The 21,719-nt window shown below is 41.4% G+C and overlaps 1 protein-coding gene across 4 annotated transcripts in view; it reads right to left on the reverse strand.

Annotated features, from left to right (window-relative positions):
- Positions 1-240: 240 nt before the first annotated feature.
- The window catches only part of ACSL4 (acyl-CoA synthetase long chain family member 4), a 91,559-nt gene continuing 70,080 nt past the window's right edge, over positions 241-21,719 (reverse strand). For all 4 annotated transcript variants that reach the window (XM_045298569.1, XM_045298568.1, XM_004710044.2 and 1 more), the window contains exons 10-16: positions 20,109-20,248; positions 19,030-19,202; positions 15,013-15,087; positions 12,225-12,416; positions 10,365-10,479; positions 9,036-9,193; positions 241-2,992 (exon numbers count right to left, since the gene is read on the reverse strand). In XM_045298569.1, the coding sequence (XP_045154504.1) occupies positions 2,835-2,992; positions 9,036-9,193; positions 10,365-10,479; positions 12,225-12,416; positions 15,013-15,087; positions 19,030-19,202; positions 20,109-20,248 (1,011 nt within the window). In that variant the 3' untranslated portion in view covers positions 241-2,834. The remainder of the gene's footprint in view (positions 2,993-9,035; positions 9,194-10,364; positions 10,480-12,224; positions 12,417-15,012; positions 15,088-19,029; positions 19,203-20,108; positions 20,249-21,719) is intronic.

A 21,719-nucleotide genomic window follows, 5' to 3' on the forward strand; every position in this document is an offset into this window, starting at 1 on the left:
GAAGGCATATTTCATTCCACAGTATCAGTGTTACATAGGAGAATGAATATTAACTTAACTAAAATAACAGCCTTTGGTTCAAATGACTCCATACTAATGGATGGAACTTAGACAAGGTAGGTTAACTGTTTAGTGCCATTCCACACACTTAGGAGCTCTGTAAAAAAATATACTTACAAATTTGGCTAATATTCTTCAAACTTGCAAATTTTATCTTGACACAATTACGCACAAAGAAGCTTGATATAACATGGGTGGATTTATTAATATTCAAGTGAAAACTTAAAAACAAACAAAGCTTTTCATTCAGAATAAACATAAAATCTAACAATCCTGCCATCGTGAATTTAAAACAGAACAGTATAAAATATGGATGCATTCGAATTTGTAACTACATTTGAAATTGAGGACATTTCCCCTCCAAATCTTAAACACACACAATGTTCCGTTTGTCCTCATTTAAATACCTTAGACATATGTGTCTCATGCTATCTGGAAAATAGAGGCAAAGAGTTCACCAGGTTCTTCGTTTGAAGAAACTTTATTCTCCTGAATTTTGGAATCATTCATCTGTAGTTCCACTGATAAAACCACACACTTATACCTCCACTCAAGAAAATAAAAGTGAATAAAAATGTCAAGGAGGTAAAAAGGTTGACTTCATTGTAATTAAAGCAAAAGTCACAAGTGTTGAACTTACAAACGCACAGACTTGTTGCAAAATTTTAAAAGTACAACTATGATGGCTAACATTCCAAACATCTTTAAACAGTGAGAGATTTAAACAACTGTAAAAAATGTGAGATCAAAATCTTTAGCCTCAAATACTTCAAAAAGTACTACATATATGGAAAGCTTTCTGTTTACACAAACATGTAATGTTGTGATGAAAAATCAAGGGGTAGTGGCATCTCCCTGGTCCCTTAACAATATTTGGATTTTCGCAAAGAATTAGCAGCACCCAACCTTAAGTGTTAATTATCTAAGAGGACCTACACAACAGATTAGTTGGCAGTGTTCTAGCTATTGGGAGATGGGGATGGATGGGGGATAGTGGGGGTGGGGATAGAGATGCAAACATCTGAGATAAGGTACGAATGCATGCATTCCAGCATTGAATATCACCATTCCAAATGAGGGGGAATCCCATACAGGGGGGGAAAATCTGAAAACAACACCAAAAAACCCCCATTCTTCAAGGATTAACAAACAGTGGGCCAAGAATGGTAGAAGCTCAAGAGTAGTCTATTTTGATAATAATGATTTTTCAATCCTCAAAGTCAAGTGCAGTGAATAATTGCCACTTCAGTGACTACTTGCCTAGCATTTTACACTGCAGAACAATGAACAGAAATCTTGACACACATACACACACACACAAACAACCCTTTATTCTTGTTTAAAATAAGACCAGGTGATTTCCCCCCCTTTTTACCGCCATATACATAACACTTAAATATTCTTATAAATATTTTAGAGCAAAAAGAATTTGTATTTCATTGCAGTGGTGGCCCAAATCTGTACAAAGCAATGTAAGCAACATATATATATATGCATATATATATATATAATGATTAAGAAAAAAAGTGCAAAGAATGGCAGTATTAAGGATTTTTGCTGTTGACAGTAACTGTGCGCTTCGAGCGTGAATATCCATCAGGGACCTATAATCCCAGACTTTAATTCAAGATTCAAAAAGCAATCCTCACTCCCAAGTTACTGCACAAATAGCAGTCGCTTATCAAGTAAACTCATCCCTTTCTCCCACATCTAACATTTCCAGTTTCTACATGCTTCTTAAATGGGAGGGGGCGGGGGGGAAGGGAACACTGGTATTTGCCCTGGACCTTCCCCAAAGTCACTCAAGATCATTCCTCACTCACAGGTTCAAACAAGATAACAGGGGAAGTCATTGAGAACCGGCATAGCTAAAGTGGAAGCAAAAGAAAAGGCGTTCTGAAACCGTAGCCTTCTGTTCAAGAATCAAAGCAGCAACAGCAAGGAGACCTCAAATCATACCTGTGATTTAATGCAAGCGCATCAAAAAAACAATCCCTGATTCCTATGACATGTTCAGCGTGGAAGTTGCTTTCTCAAGTTCAGGGCCTTGCAGTAAGAGTCCATCGCTTTTCACAACATTTCCAGTGGCAATTTTTGACATTAAAAAAAGAAAGGACTTTCTTGTAAATAGATCATTAAATATTATTTGGTGTGTGTATGCTGTTTTATTCTTATTTTATGCACTGAAATTATTCACAACATTACAATGACGCTATGTCTAATCTATATTAACCATTATAAATCATCAAATGGTTTCCATGATAGTCTTTGATTTTGCAGTTTACAATACAATCGAGAAATAGTTCGAAGAGGATTTTAAAGCCCTGCAGCACACTCCTGCTTTGAGTAGTGTTAATACATAGTTGTGTGTGTGATGCTTAATAGTTCACCTTCTTCTGAACTAGAAAGACGACAGACATTGCAAGCTGCCCATTTCATCAAACAACACTTCAACTCCTCTTTGACTCAACATCAAACATGTTCCTTTCAGAAAACAATGACACCGTGGGCTCCATTTTCAAAACAGAATTGTTGGTTCTAAAATTCGGAGCACGGCTGAAGGGAAATGACTTTTCAGTTACAGTGCCACTAGAACTACGCACATCTAAGTCAGACTCAACGACTATGTTAATCGGGTGTGTTTTTTTTTAATTCTTGTATTTTTAGAATGACAGGCCTACTTCTAACAGACAGCTCAACAAAGGCTTAACACACTAGGATTGAGAAACCACCAGGCCACCTCCTGCTTAACGGCATTACTACAGAGTTGCATTTCATTTGCCTCCATACATTCGCTCGATATCCTTGAGGTAATGGTTCTTCAGTTCCTTCCTTTTCAGCTTAAAAGCATCAGTTACCAAGCCAGTTTCCGGGGTCCAGGGTTCTGGGCTCAAGCAAACCTTGATAGGAATTTCAAACCGCTCCAATTTCACTGAAGTAGAATTGGGAAGTAGGAAGAAAATGAAAAGCAATGAATAAATTAAACACGATGATACAGGTGACCAGGCAGTCTTATTAAACAGTTTATGAATAATAACACACTACCTTAGTACAATTTTGTTTTCAATTTCTCCAAAGTTAATAGACACTGTCTTCGTTGGATGGACTGCTGATCTATGTGGATTTTATTTGAATATATAGATCTGGATCTGGCGGTTGTTAAGAGCTATCATGTCAACTCCAACTGATCGTGACCTTGTGTGATAGAGTAAAACTACCCCAGAGTGTTTTCTAGGTTATAGTCTTTATAGGATCCCGAGGTGTAGTGATGACGCCTTGGGCTGCTTGCCTAGTGCAAGGTCAGCAGTTCGAAACCACCAGCCACTCCTTGGGAGAAAGACGAGGTTTTCAACTCCTGTAAAGTTACAGTGTCAGAAGCGCACAAGAGCAGTTCTACCCTGCCCTACAGGGTTGCTGTGAGTCGCAAGAGGCCCAATAACAGTGAGGGGTTTTTACAGACTTCACTGAAGTAGCTTACCAAGTCTTTCTCCCACACAACAACTGGGTGGATTCGAACAGTCAACCTTTCTTGTGGTTAGTAGCCAAGCGCTTAACCACTGTAGCACCAAAATCAATCAAACAAACAAAACCCTCCCTGTCATTGGGTTGATTCGGACGCATACTGACCCTAAAGGGTTGTACAGAGGTAGAAACCTTCATCTTTCTCCCTTGGAGTAGCTGGTGGTTTCGAACTGCTTACCTTGCGATGAGCAGCCCAAGGCGAACCCACTCTGTCACACCTAATAGATAAATAAATTCTAGAAGAAAACGCACTGCCTTCAAGTCAATGCTGATTCATAGCCACCACGTCCCCCACCCCACCCCTTTTCCAAGAATAAGACTATTTGTAAGAGTAGAAAGCCCAGCCTTTCTCCCACAGAGCTGCATGTTTCAGTGGATTGCAGTCCAAAGCATACCCCCAGGGCTCCTCGACTTAACCACCCCCCCACCCCTATGGTTGCATGGCTCACTCCCTAACTTCATCCAGAATGTTCCTGACCACACTTCACAAAACAGAACCCCACCCCCATCCCCATCCCGACCCCCACCCCACCCCACCACTGGCCCCTTGGTCTCTCTAAAGCCTCTGGCACAGAATGTTCTTCCTAAGTACTTGTCACCCCCCAGTATATTGAATTTACCTAACAGGATGCAAAAAGAGCCCCCATGGTGCTGTGGGTTATGTGTTGGACTGCTAACCGCAGGGTTGGTGATTCCAGCCCATCAACTGCTCCGAGGGAGACAGATGAGGCTGCTTCTATACAGATGTATAGTCGCTAAGGAGTTGGAAATGACTCAATGGCAGTGGGTTTGGGCTTCCACTTTTGAATAGAATGGAAGTCCCATGAAAGCCATCCTGAATTGTTCACTGCCACCTCCAATAAATACATAGGCATTTCTTAATTCATTCTATAGAGTAAACCTCTAGACATGCTCTTCCTAAGCTTTCATTATACACATCACATAGAGATCAGAAAAGCGGTTGTGCATTTCTGAACTAATGCAGTCAGTGCATGTTGTACTGATGCTGGATAATGTAAGAAAATATGAGCAGAGAACCAGTCAGTATTTTCAATTCATTCAAAGATCTTCCTGGTCATCAATTATTTGGTACCAGTCCAATCCTGAAAATTCTGAAGGTCTTTTCACAGGGACAGACGGGCTTCTGCCCTGCCTGCTGGGGGAAGGAACAAAAGACCCCGTGACATAGTTATGAACAAAGGACTTGCTGAGAATTGACTTTGCAAACACCTTACCCTGGAAGCCAGGCTCATACAGTAGAGCCCTGGTACTTGACCGCATCAGGACTCAACATAATCGGATTTCAACGTGAAATGTTGAATCAAGCTAAACATCGGAGCAAAAGCAGTTTGTGTTTCTGTCACTTGGCGTTAGTTGGCATTGTTAGTGCACATTATTTAAGCCTTTTGTGGCTGGGTTTCTAGTGTTTCGCTATAATTTTCTTAGTTTTTGTGGCTTTTTGTACTGTTTTTAGATAAGAAAACATGGGCCCCAAGGAAGAGTATTTTGAAAAGAGTCATCATGATAAGGAATTGGTTAAGCATGTTAGCAATATTGCTGATAATTTAGTAAACCCTTTTAGAAAACAGTTAAGGAAACACCAACAGCAGACCACATTAGACAGATTTTTTTGCTTCAGAGAAATCCAGCCAGCTCCTAGTGAAAAATGGCAAAGAAAATTAAAGAAAAAACTCCTGAAAAGCGGCTGCCGGTTGATTTTCTGGAAGGGGATCCCCTTCTAGACAATGACTCTCTCTCCATCCCTCCTCTCCGCATCCGTGTCCACAGATCCTGATCCTCATCAGTCTCAAGGTATGGGCCATACTGTAGTTGTTATCAACTTTTTTAATGTTGTGTTTCTTATTAAAATTATATTATTTTACTCCGAACTCATTTACTTTGAAATTTCTGTGTAATGTTTTGTATAAAAAGGCAAGGTTAGGGTAAAAACTTGGTGGCTGAGAACAGATTAATCCATTTTCAGCTATTTCTTATGGGAAAAATTGATTGGGAACTTGACTGAATTGCATCTCGATGCTCCTTCTAGAATGGATTAGCATCAAGGTCCGGGGTTCTACTATATTTGGAGATAATCTTGAAAGATTCTGGGACATGCTGACCCAGAGCAGCAGCCCAGATAAACTGAAAGGAGGACAGACCGAGTAACTAATTAGAAAGTTGCTTGACCATCTGCAGAGCGGGAGCCCCCTCCCCTTTGAAAGTGCCATGGGAAACCTAGAAGGGCTCCCCTAGCCAATGTCCTTATTTTAACTCTCCAGCGTTTTCAGAGTGAAGCGTATCTCAAGGGGAACCGCTTCACTGATTTTGAAGTGACTCTATGCTTTAATAAAACGGTGGCTTAATTCTTTGCCATCTTGTGCGTGTGGGTGAGCGCAGCTTGTCTCTGGGCACTAACAAACCACATGGGTTTGGGGCTTGCTAGTTCCCCCGTGAACGACAGCTTGGGAACCACACTTCACACGTTAACAGTGACGGTGACCGGTAGATGAGCCTCATTTTATACATGTCTGTGGAAAACAAGGAAGTGCAGAGGAGCATATAGCTGCCAGTTCGAAAACTTCCACTAAATAGCCGAGGGAATATTAGAACCTGTTTGGCTTCAGGGACAAGCATGAAGAACTCAAACTCATGGAACTCCTTAAAAGAGTAGCTGGCATTTTTTTAAAGGGAAATGTGCTTTGATCTGCGAGTTTCTCCTGAAAATTATAGGAACATTTCACTGTGAAAAAAAAATCTTTCAAGTATTACTTAGAACTAACTTCCCCAAAAAGTCCTTTAAATGTATGAAAGGAATATAAAACGTGGTCACATTAACCATTTCTAACCACTTCACAAGAGCTGTGATGGGGCAGCGGTTAAGTGCATGACTGCTAGCAGTTTGAATTAGCTCCTCTCCCGCAACCCACCCCCAACAGCTCCAAGGGATAATGATGGAGCAGCTTGGGAAAGCCTATGGGGACAGCTGTACTCAATCCTGAGTCAGACTCAATGCTACTCAGCTGGTGTGGATTTTGTTTGTGTTTTAAAACGATCTCTAACCTCAGGTTTGCACACTGCCATTGAGTCGATGCTTACCCATGGTGCCCCGATAGGGCAGAGCAGAAGTGCCTCGGTGCCTTCCCGAGACGAACTTTTGAGGGGGGGAGTAGAAAGCCACCAAGCCACTCAGCTCAGCTCTCCAGAGGGCTCTAAGATGTGCCCGTCTGCAACCATGAGGTTTCCATGAAGCAGATAAGCTTTAGGGCAACTGAGTTACTAGTTGCTGTTTTTTTCCTTCCCGTGATTGAATGTTACTCTCAAGGTAATAGCGGAATACTTATTTACAGATTTGGCTCCAAACCTTTCTTTTTCCCGTGTATTTTTTTTACTTCTGCAGGGTCTACTACAGGAACACTGGCAAATCTGGCATGCCAGAACCCAGATCCACTGCCCTCAAGTCTACTCTGCCTCTAAGCAGAAAACCTCCGCTTGCCCTACACAACAGCTGGTAGGTTTAAACTGCTGACCTTGTGGTTAGTCGCCCACCACTTACCCGACAGTGTCAGCAGGGCTTCTTTAACATTGGGACAAAAAAAAATTGGGACAAGGCAGGGACAATAGATCAATTTCACACATCAATGAAAGTAGATCTGTAAAAACTCCTATGTTTAATCTTTATTGACTACATTCTTGTTCAAAGGAAGGGGAAACAGAAGACTACTTTAGGGTTTTCCCAAAGCATTACCACATGGTATAGAGCAATAGGCAATTATACTGTTCCAGGAAACAGATTAACTGTCCCCAAAATGAGAGCAGAAATCCCCCACCAAAGGATTTCATTTTTTGTCTGAATTAAGTAAAACATTACAAAATGTGACCTGTAGGTGGCAGCAAACGCTGATGTTTGTAGCCACTGGTAGTTCAAACCACTCACAAGCAATTTTTACCTTACCTTCTTAGGATATTTATTACCTATACCTAATGCTTATTCTCTGTGTGATGTTAATGGTAGAATTCACTCACAAAGATTACTGCCATGAAGTAAATTCCAACTCATAGCGACCCTACAGGACAGGGCAGAACTGCCTCTGGGGATTTCTAAGACTGTAACTCTTTATGGGAGTAGAAAGCCTCGTCTTTCTCCCTAGCGGAGGCTTAGCTAGTGGTTTCAAACTGCTGACTTTGTGGTTAACAGCCCACAGCTTCTGTTACTTTGAAGATTAAGGTGCGCCTGACCCAAGCCATGATATTTTCAGCCACCTCATATGTAGTTGAAAGTTGGACATTAAGTAAGTAAGACCAAAGAAGAAGTGATGCATTTGAATTATAGTGTTGGAGAAGAATATTTAAATTACCATGGACTGCCAAAAGAACAAACCGATTTGTCTTGGAAGAAGTACAACCAGAATGTGCCTTAGAGGACGGGATGGAGAGGCTTCGTCTCACATCCTTTGTACTTGATTCTCAGGAGGGACTGGCCATCATGCTTGGTAAAGTGGAGAGGCAGCAAAAAGGAAGACCCTTGACGAGATGGCTTGCCAGTGACTGCGACAATGGGCTCTAACCAACGTAAGAACAATTCTAGGGATGTGCAGAGCCTCATGGGCTGCTGCTTGCTGTAACGCTTGTGGGACCACCCGATTTAAAAACAACAACAACACAAAGTGCACATGTATCATAGTCCAACCCTGCCAGCTTCTTACAGCTTCTCCAGGGGTGAAAGATGGGGCTGTATACTCATAAAGGCTTACGGTCTCAGAAACCCTATCAAGTGTCACTCTGCGTTGCAGTGCACTGGATGGCAGTGGGAGTACTTTGGGTAATATCCTGCATGGTCACAGTATATTCAGACCTCCCACGGGCTGACCTAACTCACCATCTGAGACAGTCCATTTGCAGAGCTAATGTATATACGGTTTCCTTCGGGTTGATTCTGACTCATAGAACCCCTTATGGGACAGGGTAGACTGACCAAAAGGCTGTACATCCTTACAACAGCAGACTGCCTCATTTTCCCCCCTAGAGTGGCTTGCCTTTTGGTTAGCAGCTGAGAATTTAACCACTCTTCCACCAAAAGGGCTCCTTCCAATGAACATACACAAAGTATAATTAGAGTTATGACACAATTTCTTAGCGTTACTAGTTGTTAATTAGAAGATAGACTTTCATAAAGACTTTGGGAGGTATAAAGTCTATTCTCAGCCTAACTCAAAACCACAAGGCCACCAGGGCTCCTCAACATGGAAACATCTGATCTATATTAGGTAACTAGACAGTATATAGAACACATCTATTTTTAAACCTTGTATGTTATGAGTCAGAATCAACTCGATGGCAGTGAATTTATATTACTATTAAAATGACCAACTGAACAAACATCTTGATGAGCCTAATGCACAAGCCATCATGGAACGACTTTTAGGACTTCAACAGAGCAGTACTTTCTGACTTACTGGTATTTGCAGCTTCTCGGATTTCCTTCAGTATTTCAGCTTCCATGGCAGGGTTATTGCAGATATCAGTCCAAGAGCCTTCTACTCCTTTCTGTTGTGCTACAAGGGTCAACCTTTTCTGATTCGGAACCACAAAGCTGATCACATAGGACTGGTCACTGAAAATTGGAGGGGGGAAAAGAAAGAAAAAGAAACGGGGAAAACAATTACTCATAATTACTTATTGAAAATATTACTGGACAGATAATCCCAAATATATATTTCTCTTATTTGCTAAAGTTTTCATTAAAAATTCATAAAGCCCATTAAAAGCAAACTATATTGATGTATATATGAAGACTACAGATGTAGCTCTCAGGCCCTTGCTTTAGAAAAGATGAGTTCCAAATTCATCTGATTGTGTTACCTTCTTGGGAAAATTATTTTTGTAGCATAACAAAGTATTTAAAAGAGTCCTGGTGGGAGGGTGGAGGGAAGGTCGGGTAGAAAGGGGTAACCAATTATAAGGATCTACATATAACCTCCTCCCTGGGGGACGGACAACAGAGAAGTGGGTGAAGGGAGACGTCGGACAATGTAAGATATGACAAAATAATAATTTATAAATTATCGAGGGTTCATGAGGGAAGGGGGAGCGGGGAGGGAGGGGGAAAATGAGGAGCTGATACGAAGGGCTCAAGCACAAAGCAAATGTTTTGAGAATGATGAGGGTAATGAATGTACAAATGTGCTTTATGCAATTGATGTATGTATGGATTGTGATGAGCTGTATTAGCCCCCAATAAAATGATTTAAAAAACAACCACCACCACAACAAAAATAAATAAATAAAGTGTCCTGGTGGAGCAAAGGTGAATCAGTTGACCACTAACCAAAAAAGGTCAGCAGTGATCTATTCCCACAAAGATGACAGGCTAAAAAACTCTATGGGGCAAGTGTACTTTGGCATATAGGTTGCTATGAACCCAAATCGCCCAAATACACACAATAAGCAGCTAAGTACTTAGCAAAACATACTAGCTGTCCAATAAAATGTTAAATCTTCTAAATGATCTCAAATGATGTTGAAATTAAGAACTTTCATGTGTAACATTATTTCCCAATTCTAATGAAATTTCTAAGAGGTCTGATGTTGGCCTAGAGATCACATATACCATATATACTCATATATAAGCCGAGTTTTTTCAGCACATTTTTTAATGCAGTTTTTGTGGTAAAATTAGGTACCTCGGCTGATATTCGGGTCGGCTTATACTCGAGTATATAGGAAACTTTTTCTACCGTTTACCATAAGCATATGAAGCATAACGTGCAATTTTTGAATGTTACCTTTTGGCAAAAGCACAGATATTGTCAATAAGTGGACAGTTCTTCAATGCGGCCTCTACTTTCCCAAGAGATACATATTCTCCTGCTTGTAACTTCACCAGATCTTTCTTACGATCTATAAATCATGAAAGAACACTGTTAGCCATAAGTCTGTTGCATTAAGAATGTGTATGAGGGGGCTTCAAAAAGTTTGTGAAAAAGTGAAGATAAAAACAATGAATTCTCCCACAAACTTTCTGAAGTCCCTTTGCGTACAATTCTGATTTCCTTTGCACTATTTTGCCTTTATTGACAAAGATACTCCTTTTAATTTAAGTTTTTAATTGTAGTCTGGGGGGAAAAGTTTAAAAAGCAAGTTAGTTTTCCATTTGACAATTTATACACATTTTGGTTCGTGTCATTGGGTGCAATTCTCGATGTTTAACTACAGGCATGGATCTTGCTCCCTCCCTTCTTTCCTATCTCTTCCTGCCTTCTCAGCTTTGTGGTTGGGCAAATGCTGCCATCTTGATCATGTACGGTTGTTTGTTCCTCTCTGATATTATTATTCACTTTATAGAGCAGTCTTTTGTTTGCCTGAAAGTTGAGCCGACTGGGGCAGGAGAAGGGGGTTGAGGTTGGGAGTTCAATTCCAGGCTCGAGGAGTGTCTGTTGGACATAGTCTCAGGGGGTTCCGCCATCAGCATCAAACCAGTAAGCTTGGGCAAAGGCACTTCTTTTGCAATCTTGTTGTATATAATGCTTGCTCAAACAAAACAGTAAATACCTAGTGAAAGACGTACTGGCTACAATGATATACCCTAACAAGCTCTGGTGATACAGTGGTTACGTGCTCAGCTGTGAACCAGAAAAAGGTCTGCATTCAAATGAACCTACCACGTCACAGAAGCAAGATGTGACAGCCTGTCTGCATAAAGATTGACAACCATAGGGGGTGAGGATGCTCTCTCCGTTAGGGTCACTATATCAGAATCGATGCCACGATCGTGGGTTTGGTTTGGGTTTTAGCACCAAATTTAAATGGACCACTAAGAGACAGGATAGCTGAAAACAGGACTTGTCTGAGTTGCTAAAGTGAACTGCATTAAGGGCTCGTTTGGGACTTGCTTGGGGTGGTGGTGTTAGAAGTAGATTTTAGTTAAGTGTGATAGAAAGCCACTGACATTCTCAGAAAATCAGAGTAGGGATGCAGGTTGACATCATCCTTTTCTAATGAATGGTCAAGTCTCGGGGAAGCCACACAAACGGCCACGAGATCAAAAGATGCCCCTAGCTGGGAAAGTACAAATGACCTTTAAGGGGTTGTGGGAGACAAGAGTACCATGAGGAGCCTGGGGAAGGGCTGTGGCAGCGTTTCTTAATACAAGATTCTACAGAGCCACTTGCCATTGGACGTGGTTCTGGAAAAGACGTCTCTGAGCCCTTTTCCTGTCCTCATGGCCAGCTTGCCCACTCTCGGAAGCCCACTGCTGCTTCCCATGCAGCTGCTGCTACGTACTAAGGTGTGGGGACCGGTTTGACCATTTTAGATATCTCGACTCATTTAATTCTCACAAGAACTTTATGAAGTTGGGATTGTTGTCTGGGTTTTACAGATGACAAATCTAAGCTCTAAGTTTAACAACTTGCCCAAAGTTTGAACCCATGAACCATCTACCTTATTTATGGCTTGACCGATGTTATCTTGCATTCTCGTATATGAAGAGGCTCCAAAAAGTGTGTGGGAAAATCCTACACTCATTAAATCCTCATTACCATTCAATGAGCTTGTTCCACATACTTCCTAAAGCCCCTTTATATGTTGAAGTTACAAAAAAGTGAACGGGCACGCGCGCACACACACACACAGAATGTACTGACCAATAATCTGTAAGCATCCATCAGGATGAAACTCGCCAATATCACCAGTGCAAAACCACCTTTGTCCATTTTCATCCACAGAATAGTCCTCTGCTGTTTTCTCTTCGTTTTTAAAATATCCCATGGAGATATTCTGTCCGCCAATGACAATTTCTCCTCTGGGGTTTGGCTTGTCGTGAATTGTATAACCGCCTGGAGATCATAAGAGTAAACCACGTGGGGTTTGAAAACAAACTCGCCTTTCATGACTTCTTAACACCTCCCGGCAACTAGCTTTCTGCTGGTCAATTCTTACGTCACTTCAGGTGAGAATACTGGCTTATACTAACCCAGATTGCTGTAAGAGTGGCACGTGGCTGGCTGCTTGTTTAGTGTTATTTCAAGAGCACCTGGGTAAGTCCAGCAATCATCACCACCACCAACCACCTATATCTAACCTGCCCCTGACCGTGAGGCTTAGAAACAAAAGCCACACTTTCCCAAGTGTAGGGCTTTAGATAACAGTTGGCGGAGTGGTTACACATTGGGCTGCTAACTGCAAGGTGTGCAGTTTGAAACTACCAGCTGCTCCATGCGAGAAAGACAGGTTTTCTAATTCCACAAAGAGTTACAGTCTCAGAAACTCGCAAGGGCAGTTCCTGTCCTATTGGGACACTATGAGTCAGCATTGACTCCATGGCAGTGAACTTGGGGAGGGGGGATGTTGTTCTTTTTGTTGAAATAAAATCACCCCCAACAAAGGTAATACTTGAAAGTTATAAGTTAAGTCACCAAAAGTTTGATAGCAACGCATTTCAGATTATTTCCAGAAGTATATGCTGGAAGAAGGCAATACCATTACGGGAGAGGAAAAAAATGACTAGGTATCACAAAAAGACCATTTTATATTTCAGGTGCTGTTTCTAACCTGGCAGGACCTTAAAACACTGAACTCATTGACAATAACTAATAAAGTATTTCATCATTACCTCATTAATGAGTAAAGTTTACGTTACAGAAAATACAGACATGTGAATTTACAGATTGAGAGATGAATTTGATCTTGCATCATAAAAATGCTTGTTAAAAGCTGAGTCCCCGGGAACCCAAGAGGCAAGCGAATTTTGGGAATGATGAGGGCAACAAATGTATAGATGTGTTTTACACAATTGATCTATGTATTGTGATGAATTTTATGAGCCCCAATAAATTGATTTAAAAAAAAAGCTGAGACCCTTCCAGCTGTCAGGCGCGTTTGTGTATTGTAAAACTAGTCAACGTTTCAATATCACAAACCCACTGTATGTAAAGGATTCAGATCATCCTACTGTTTACAGCAAGTGATCTTTCATAGCACAAAAGGCCAAATCTATGTCCTAAATGGACCCACTCTCCCTAAATGAATCTTACAGCCCGGCACCAGACTTCTCCTTATCTGATTTTTACTATAAACATTCTCTCATATTAACCAATAGCCCATATACAAAACAGTTCTGATGTGGGCTCACCATCTACAGAAATCTGCCATATCTTCTTTCAATGTTCTTTTTAAAATTAAAAAGGGAGCACCGTGGAAGAAAGGAGGAGGAGGAGAAAGAGTTAGTCCCATGGTATAAAACTCTCAGGAATGCAACTGGCCTTTAAATGTGATTTAAAGGGACACTGTATTGGCTCGTAGAGACAGTAATCTTAGCAACTTAAAAAGTTTAAAGTCAGCTGAACTCCATTTGCTTGATGTTTGAACATCCCCCAAGGTTAAATCCTTTTCCTCACCCCAACTTTTTTATAGTGAATTGGGTGCATGTTTTACATCAAGGTTTTATTGCGAATGAGATGAAGGTTTCCAGAGCAATTACTACACATTGTGTTCCAACTCATCCATTGCAACCCATTATCCCCCACTGCCTCCTCCCTGGGTTGCCTCTTCCCCTCCCTCCTCCTTTCCTCGCTCTCTGAACCTCCTCTTTGGGTCAATGCTGCCCTTTGGATCTTAAATGGTGAACTCTGGCTAGGACCTTCTAAATGGGATCCTTTTCTTTCTGATAATGTTCAGCTTTTTACCTACTCCTCCATTATACTGCATGAGTAGGCTGTTCATGATTTGTTGGCTTAGCAATCCATTTGATTGCAGCAAATGTATTTACTTAGTGTCTTTCATAAGTTCATTATAAGAAGACTGGTTTAGGTTTCCGTCAGCTGATTTGTAAAAGGGGCGATTACCACCACCAATTTCAATGTAAAATGCAGGTTTTCTCTGATGGGAGCATCTCTGCAGTCAAATATCAAAAGCTACTGATTTATACATAGATATCCACCATAATACCCAAAGAAAAGAAGAGTGTCAATTATTTAAATAGCTGCACGGTTGAGCTTCAACTCTGAAAGCACTTGTGGGGATCAAGATCTAAAAAGTCTCGGGGGGGGGGCGGGTAAAACCAATCCCCCGAAAATCTGGGGGTTCATTTCCCAGCCCAAACATCATCATGAGCTTCAACAGAGAGAAACCCCATCTTCTCATGTCCTTCAAACCCAGGGAAAGGCCACTAAGGAAGGTTTCTCCTCTTTACCAAGTATTTCCAAGTTCAGATCCATCATGCCTGGGGTCTGAGTGTCCTTTCTTCTCACTTAACCTACAGGCAGAGTTTTGCTCAGGGAGGAAAAAGCAAGCCCAAGAAACAGGCAGTGGCACATCTGCACTTCAGGTAAAATCATTTGCACTTCAGACAGCCTAGCATTTTCAAGAAGGCAAACAGCCCGAGGCAATCAAGGTGGTTTTCAGTGTACCTAGCTTCACCAGATTGGGGCTTACCTTCTTGCCAGTCTTTGAGCTTAATTTCACAGCAAATAAGAGGAGCTCCAACTCGGCCAGTAGTATAGTCGGAAACTACGAGGGAAAAGGAAATGAAGATATTAGCATGCCACATTTCAGATCGCAAGACCAAGACTATTACAGTGAGAGCCGGAGTCCATAGGGTGACAGGGGGTCGTGAGAGGGATATGAAGTGTCATCATTCTTCCACATTTCAACAGTGTAACTGGTTGCAATGCTGTTGCACCATGCTTGCTTCTCGTGATTCTATGTTTGATAATGCAGTACAAAAAAAAATCTCTTGTCAAAAATCTCCATGACCATCTACCTAGTTTTCTGCTCTGATAAACTGTGACTAGAATTTGCTCTGACACCACTTACTGGCTATAGCACTTAGGCCCAGTTACTTAACCTGAGCCTCTGTGTCCTCAGGCACTAAATGGGAAACATGAGATAACCCACTTCATATAAGCATATTCTGGAAGGGTCAAATGAGACAACACACAGGGCTTAGCAGGCGCTGGCCCAAACCGAGTGTTCAAGCAATGCTAGTTGCCATCGTCACACACGATAGTGTCCATTCCGAAAGTACCTGTTTCCATCACTAACCAAGTATTTATCAGAAGCTTAACACTCGATTAAATGAGCTTACAAACGGTCCCTAAAAGAAATGCACATGAAAACTATTTAGAGAACACTTAAATACTAAACTCCCTGAATACGATAAATTCCCCGGTATCTCAGAGGCCAGGAAAAGCTATGTAAAGAATAGTTGGCAAAGATTCTATTGAGGAGTAGGGCCTGAAAGAATGGTCATGACCAATTAGCAAGGAGGGTCTTCCATGGGAAGGGAAAAACAGATGCTGATTGGTGAGCCCAAGAAGGCCTGCCTATGGCAGAGTGGAAAGACTGACTTGTTTAGAAAGGATGTTCCAGAGGGCTTCGAACAGTTCATGGGAAAACGAAATGAGAATGGACGTGTTCCACAAACGTTGGGGAGCCCATGTCTGTGTTTGTGTATTCCAGCTACCCCATCACTTACTGGCTATATCACTTAGGCCCAATTACTTGTATAAAATAATGGAAAATAATGATGAATAGGGGCAACAGTGCCAGACTAGACAGGTCTGAAAAGCTAGTGTAAACTAGCTTAAATTTGACACACCAAGTACCAAGCAGGGTTTGAGCCAGTGCACTGAACAGAAGGCATGCACGAGGAATTCAAAAGGACAGACAGACACAGATAAGTGTGAGGTAATAAAAGGAGGAGGGAAAGGCACAACCTACCAAGGAAATGGCAAGACTTGATGAAAGTTCAAGGGATGACTTCAAAAGCTAATACCCTGAATGCCTTTAGTGCTGGTATGTTGACACTGATTTTAGACATAATGACTTTTAGCTGAATGTAGTATAATTAAAATACATTTTTTGTTTGGTTCTCATTCTAGGGTGGTAATATTTGGCGATGTGTTTCATTCTCTTAATTGGCATCTGGATGCCACACATCCTACAATACAGAGGAGGTTTTCCCCATCAACAAAGAATTATCTGGTTCAAAATTTCAAGGCTGCCATTATGGACCACAGAAACACCAATCTGTACCACCCGGAGACCCAAACTAGATAGTGGCTGTCTACCACTACCTAAACCAAAACCCAAACAATGACAAGAAAAGAAATCTCACTGCCATCTACTCAATTCCACCTGTCCCTCTGGGTTTTAAAGGCTGTAACCCTTTAAAAGAATGGAAAGTCTCGCCTTTCTCCTTCAGAGTGGCCAATGGTTAGCAACCCAACGCATGACCTACGACATCAGCAGGGCTCCACTACTAACTGCTCTGCAAGAATGGCATCAGATCATATCATAAATCCTGTTATAAGATCATTAAAAGTAAAAGGTGAAAGAGAAAGAAAAAAAGAAGCAGAGTCAGAGGTAGCATAAAAGTGCTAACTTGATCCTAGAAGCCCAGTTTTCCAAGGAAGGTTTTTTAATTTAGCATTTCATTGTCATCTTATGACAATCCATCATTCAATTGTATTAAGCACACTTGTCCATGTTTCCATCAACATTTCCAAAACATTTTCTTTCTACTTGAGCCCTTGGTGTCAGCTCCTCTTTTTTCCCTCCCTGCTCCACCTTCCCACCCTTCTGAATCCAATCATCAATTATATGTTATTGTTATTTCGTGTCTTACACTGTCCGCTGTCTCCCTTCACCCTCATTTCTATTATTTGTCGCACTAGGGGGTGGGCTATATATCCAACCTTGTGATGGGTTTACCCTCCCCCCCCTCCACACCTACCATCCCCCTTCCCTCATGATATCACTACTCCCACTACTCTTCCTGAGGGTTTTATCTGTCTTGAATTCCATGTGTTAAGAGATCTTACCTGTACCAATGTGTGTACTCCAGTCTAGCCCAATTTGTAAGCTAGAATTAGGTCATGGTAGTGGGGTGGGGGTGGGGGGAGAGAGCATTCAGGAACTAGAGGAATGATGTGCATTTTGTCGGTGCTATACTGTACCCAGGTTGAATGATCCCTGCCTTGTAACCCTTCTGTGGGGGATGTTAAATTGTCTACAGATGGGCTTTGGGTCTCCACTCCAACCCCTCTCACTCACATCAACAGAATTGTTTGTTTTGGATCTATTGATACCTTATGCCTGATACCATCAACACCTCATGATCACACAGGCTCGTGTGCTTCTTCCTAGTGGAATTACTTGCTTCCCTGCAAAAGGGCTGCTTATTTAATCTCAAGCCTTTAAGACCTATCTTTTGATAGCCAGGCACCATCCATTTTCTTCACCACATTTCTTATGCACCCATTTTTTCTTCGGTGATCATGTTGGGAAGGTATCAAAGAACGCCAGGTTATTAGAATAAAGTGTTCTTATGTTTAGGGAGGCCTTGAGGAGAGGCCCAAAGTCCATCTGTTATCTTCATACTTAGCATATAAATATATGTACATTGGCCTCTATCCCTTTAATTATAATATATTTACATACATACATGTCTATAGCTCTACCTCTATAAATAGCTTTTGCTTCCTACTTCTTTCCTCTATCTCCTTTCATCTTCCTCCTGTCCCACTGTCATGCTCACCTTCCACTTGGCTCTCAGTAATTCCTCTGGAATACACTGCACTTGATCAAACACCACCAGGCCTCCTTGTCATCATTTTCAGATCTCTTGATTTTCCTCATCCCTGAGTTTACTGGCTCCCTGCTCCCCCTCCACGCCCTGTCCTCTCCCATGTCCCTCAGGGAACACTAGTCGTTTTGTTTTCTCCTTGGGATTGATTGTATGTTCTGCCGATCTTATATAGATACACATAGGGAAAAAGGAAAAACAAACAAAAAAACCCTGAAAGACAGTTCCAGGTCTGTCTGATGACCTTTATGATTGTTTTCCAATCAGGTCAGATAAGGTGCCCAGCCCTGTCCCCCGAGTCAGAAGTCTATTTTCAGGATTCCTCAGGGACTTGGCTACTTTGCTCCCCTCGCTGCCCTGTCGCACTCCTTTTGCGTTTCACCCCATTGTGCATGAGGCAGACCAGACACACTTTCCGCACAGTGAAGGAGACAGGATTTTGAGGGCTGGCATTGCGATATAGGCAATTACGAAGCATGGGTGATACTCATTTAAATTCTATAAAATGAAAATTATGTAGGTTTGCATGTCTTACTTCTGATGCTGCATACCAAATGACTATGGTTTGACAAAACCCCAAACCAAACTCACTGCCATCGAGTAGATTCCGACTCAAGGTGACCCAGTAGGACAGAGTAGAACTGCTGCTGTGGGTTTCTGAGGCTATAACTCTGCAGGAGTAGAAATCTTCATCTTTCTCCCATGGAGTGGCTGGCGGATTCAAACTGCTTACCTTGCAGATCGCAGCCTGGCACTAAACCACTGTGCCACTAGGGCTCCTATATAGTTTGCCAAAGGTCAGGCAAATGGACTTGAATCACTGCCATTAATGAAGAATGATTTGCCACTTGAAAAATGCATACCTTCGGTAACGGTCCCAGCACCACATGATTCTGTCAGTCCATAGCCCTGGCCCACAGGGCAGCAGAAGCAGACATTCATGAATCGGTGTGTCTGTGGAGACAGGGGGGCTCCACCCGACAGCATCATACGGACATTCCCTCCTAGCAGAGCCTTCACCTTCTTAAACAGTATCCTGGACAAAAGGGGGAAAGGACGATCTTAGTACAAAGACACATCATTCTTACCAACACAGAGTTCACATGCTCTGGGAAGGATTTCTCAGCTTTGCTCGTGTAGCCAAAAGTTCAGAAACAAGTTGATGAGGAAGTGAAACAAACAAACAGCTAGTAGCACCTAGAAAAATTGCCAGGAAAAATTCTTCAGAAGGCCAGAGAATGCGCACCGTCTGCAAGTTGCAATGATGCACCAGACAAGAAGGTAAATGTCAAGAAAGTGAGAAAGGAAAGTACAAAAAGAAAAAAAAAAGAAAAGAAAGTGCACATTCTCTTCAGAACCTATAATCACTTATCTTACCTCCTTTGCTAATGAGAAATACTTCATCATCCCCTTGCATATTTAAAACAACATTGCTTCAAACACTAACTATACTCTGTCATAAATAAATCAGAAACCTTCAAGCATGATAAATCCTGAAGTAAAGGCTCACTTAAAAAATTTTTATTGCATAGCCACTCAAAGTTTATGGCTCATTTATTCTTTTTTCAAACAGTGTTATTAGCACTTCATCTACCTGCCATATGCCATAACTCATTAATTCAATCATATCAAGAAGAGTTGTACAATTATAACCACAGTCAATTCTAGAAGCTTCTTCCTGGCACTCATTGTTCATTTCTTCTTTAATATGGTTTTAAAACTCAAATACTTTGATTCAACAAGTCCACTCTCGCTTGCCTCCTTGAGACCAAATTTCATCATTACACCTTAAATATACATGGTTAGTAAATCCGTGAATAAAAAAGAAATTCAAGCTTATTATGGTGGTGGCACTCAGAATGGAATTAGACCTGCCAGGAACATACACATCTTCCAGATTTAAAAACAAAGATTTAAAGGATCCCACGCAGAGTGTACTTACAGATTGCAAAGGGGCGCATCATATCCCTTTTTGATCTGTTCCAATTTGTAATCGTACCCTATCTTGAACAGAGTTTTCTGAATATAGTTCATCTCTTGGACCTTGCTCATAACGTTCTTATAAATTCTATCCATGATTTCCTACAATGTAAGCAAAATATTCAGTAATCTGAAAAGATGTGTAACAGTACAGTTTATAAATGCCCAAATGATTGTCACTGAGTCAATTCTGACTTGTGGCGACCCTATGTGTTTCAAAGCATGACTGTGCTCCATGGGCTTTTAAAATGGCTATTAAAAAGAAAGCCACCAGGTCTTTCTTCCAAGGGGCCTCTCGCTGGGTGGGTTCAAAGTATGAACCTTTTTTGTTACTATCCAAGCACTTAGCCATGAAGCTTCTTACCAAAAACCCACTGCCATCAAGTCAATTCTAACTCATGGAAACCCTCTCAAGGGTTTCCGAGGCTGGAAATATTTATAGGAGGAGTTGGTGGGTTTGAACTGCAGACGTTGAGGTTGGCAGTCCAATGAGTAATACATTAGCACCATCAGGGCTCTTCGGGGACTCCTTACTTATATAGAGATATTTAAGTCAAAAATAGCGATGATTCACTTGTAGTGATTGTACTATTAAATTTACAAAGTGAAAATTTACGGTTTGAAGAGAAACACTCCAAAATAAGAGAAGCATAGGGCTTCCCTTTAGAAGGCTACTAGGCATTTCAGCCTTGTATAATGCTATTGTTTTCTTCCCAGTCCACACAAGGTATCCCATTGCATAACTGTCTATCTCTGTGACTAAGAAATCCCAAGAGTTCCCTGGAGGCTCTTTTATCTCCATTGAGCAAATGGGAGACAGACGTGAGAAATACTCCCACTACTCCTTGACATTCTAGATGGTAATCTGTAATCACAGGCCTGGAAAAGGCCCCACTAAGTAAGGAACACAATACACTTGCAAAGAATTGCCAAGGTTATTCAAGTCACCCATTACCACAACCTAGCATTCATTACAGGGGTCGCTGTGAGTCAGAATCAACTGGTGAGTCAGTGAGGAAGCATTACAAGATGTTCAGGTGAGCCATGCTTATCTAAAGTAGTCATTTATTCTGACTTCTCACAATGTGTATCTTACAGTACTCAAATGGACTCTCTCTGACTCCTATCACATCACCTATAACATCACTTCAGAGTGGTTTGGTGTATCTAAATGACTTAGCACTGGACTCGATAAATGGCTATAAATGAGATTCTTAAGGCACTCTAACCTATAGGCAGATGGTAGTCTGAGAAAGATGTGGCCTTGGAAATCCCATGAGGCAGTTAAACTTTGTCTTACAGGGCTGTCATGGGTTAGAATTGACTTGATAACAGAAAATTTATCTTTTATTCTGACCCAGGAAACAAAATACCGCACATACTTGTGTGTACACCGAGTTTTTCAGCACATTTTTAATGTAGTTTTTGTGGTAAAATTAGGTGTCTTGGCTGATTCGGGTTGGTTTATACTCGAGTTTAAATGGTAAGTTAGAAACACATTCTATCCAGAAAATTCTCTGTTAAAAATAAAGTAAGGGCTTATTTACAGAGGTGTAGGAGACATTATAGTAGC

Source organism: Echinops telfairi, unplaced genomic scaffold, assembly GCF_000313985.2.
Source record: "Echinops telfairi isolate 266 unplaced genomic scaffold, ASM31398v2 ScPeMD7_7427;HRSCAF=8465, whole genome shotgun sequence".
NCBI classification, from domain to species: domain Eukaryota; kingdom Metazoa; phylum Chordata; class Mammalia; order Afrosoricida; family Tenrecidae; genus Echinops; species Echinops telfairi.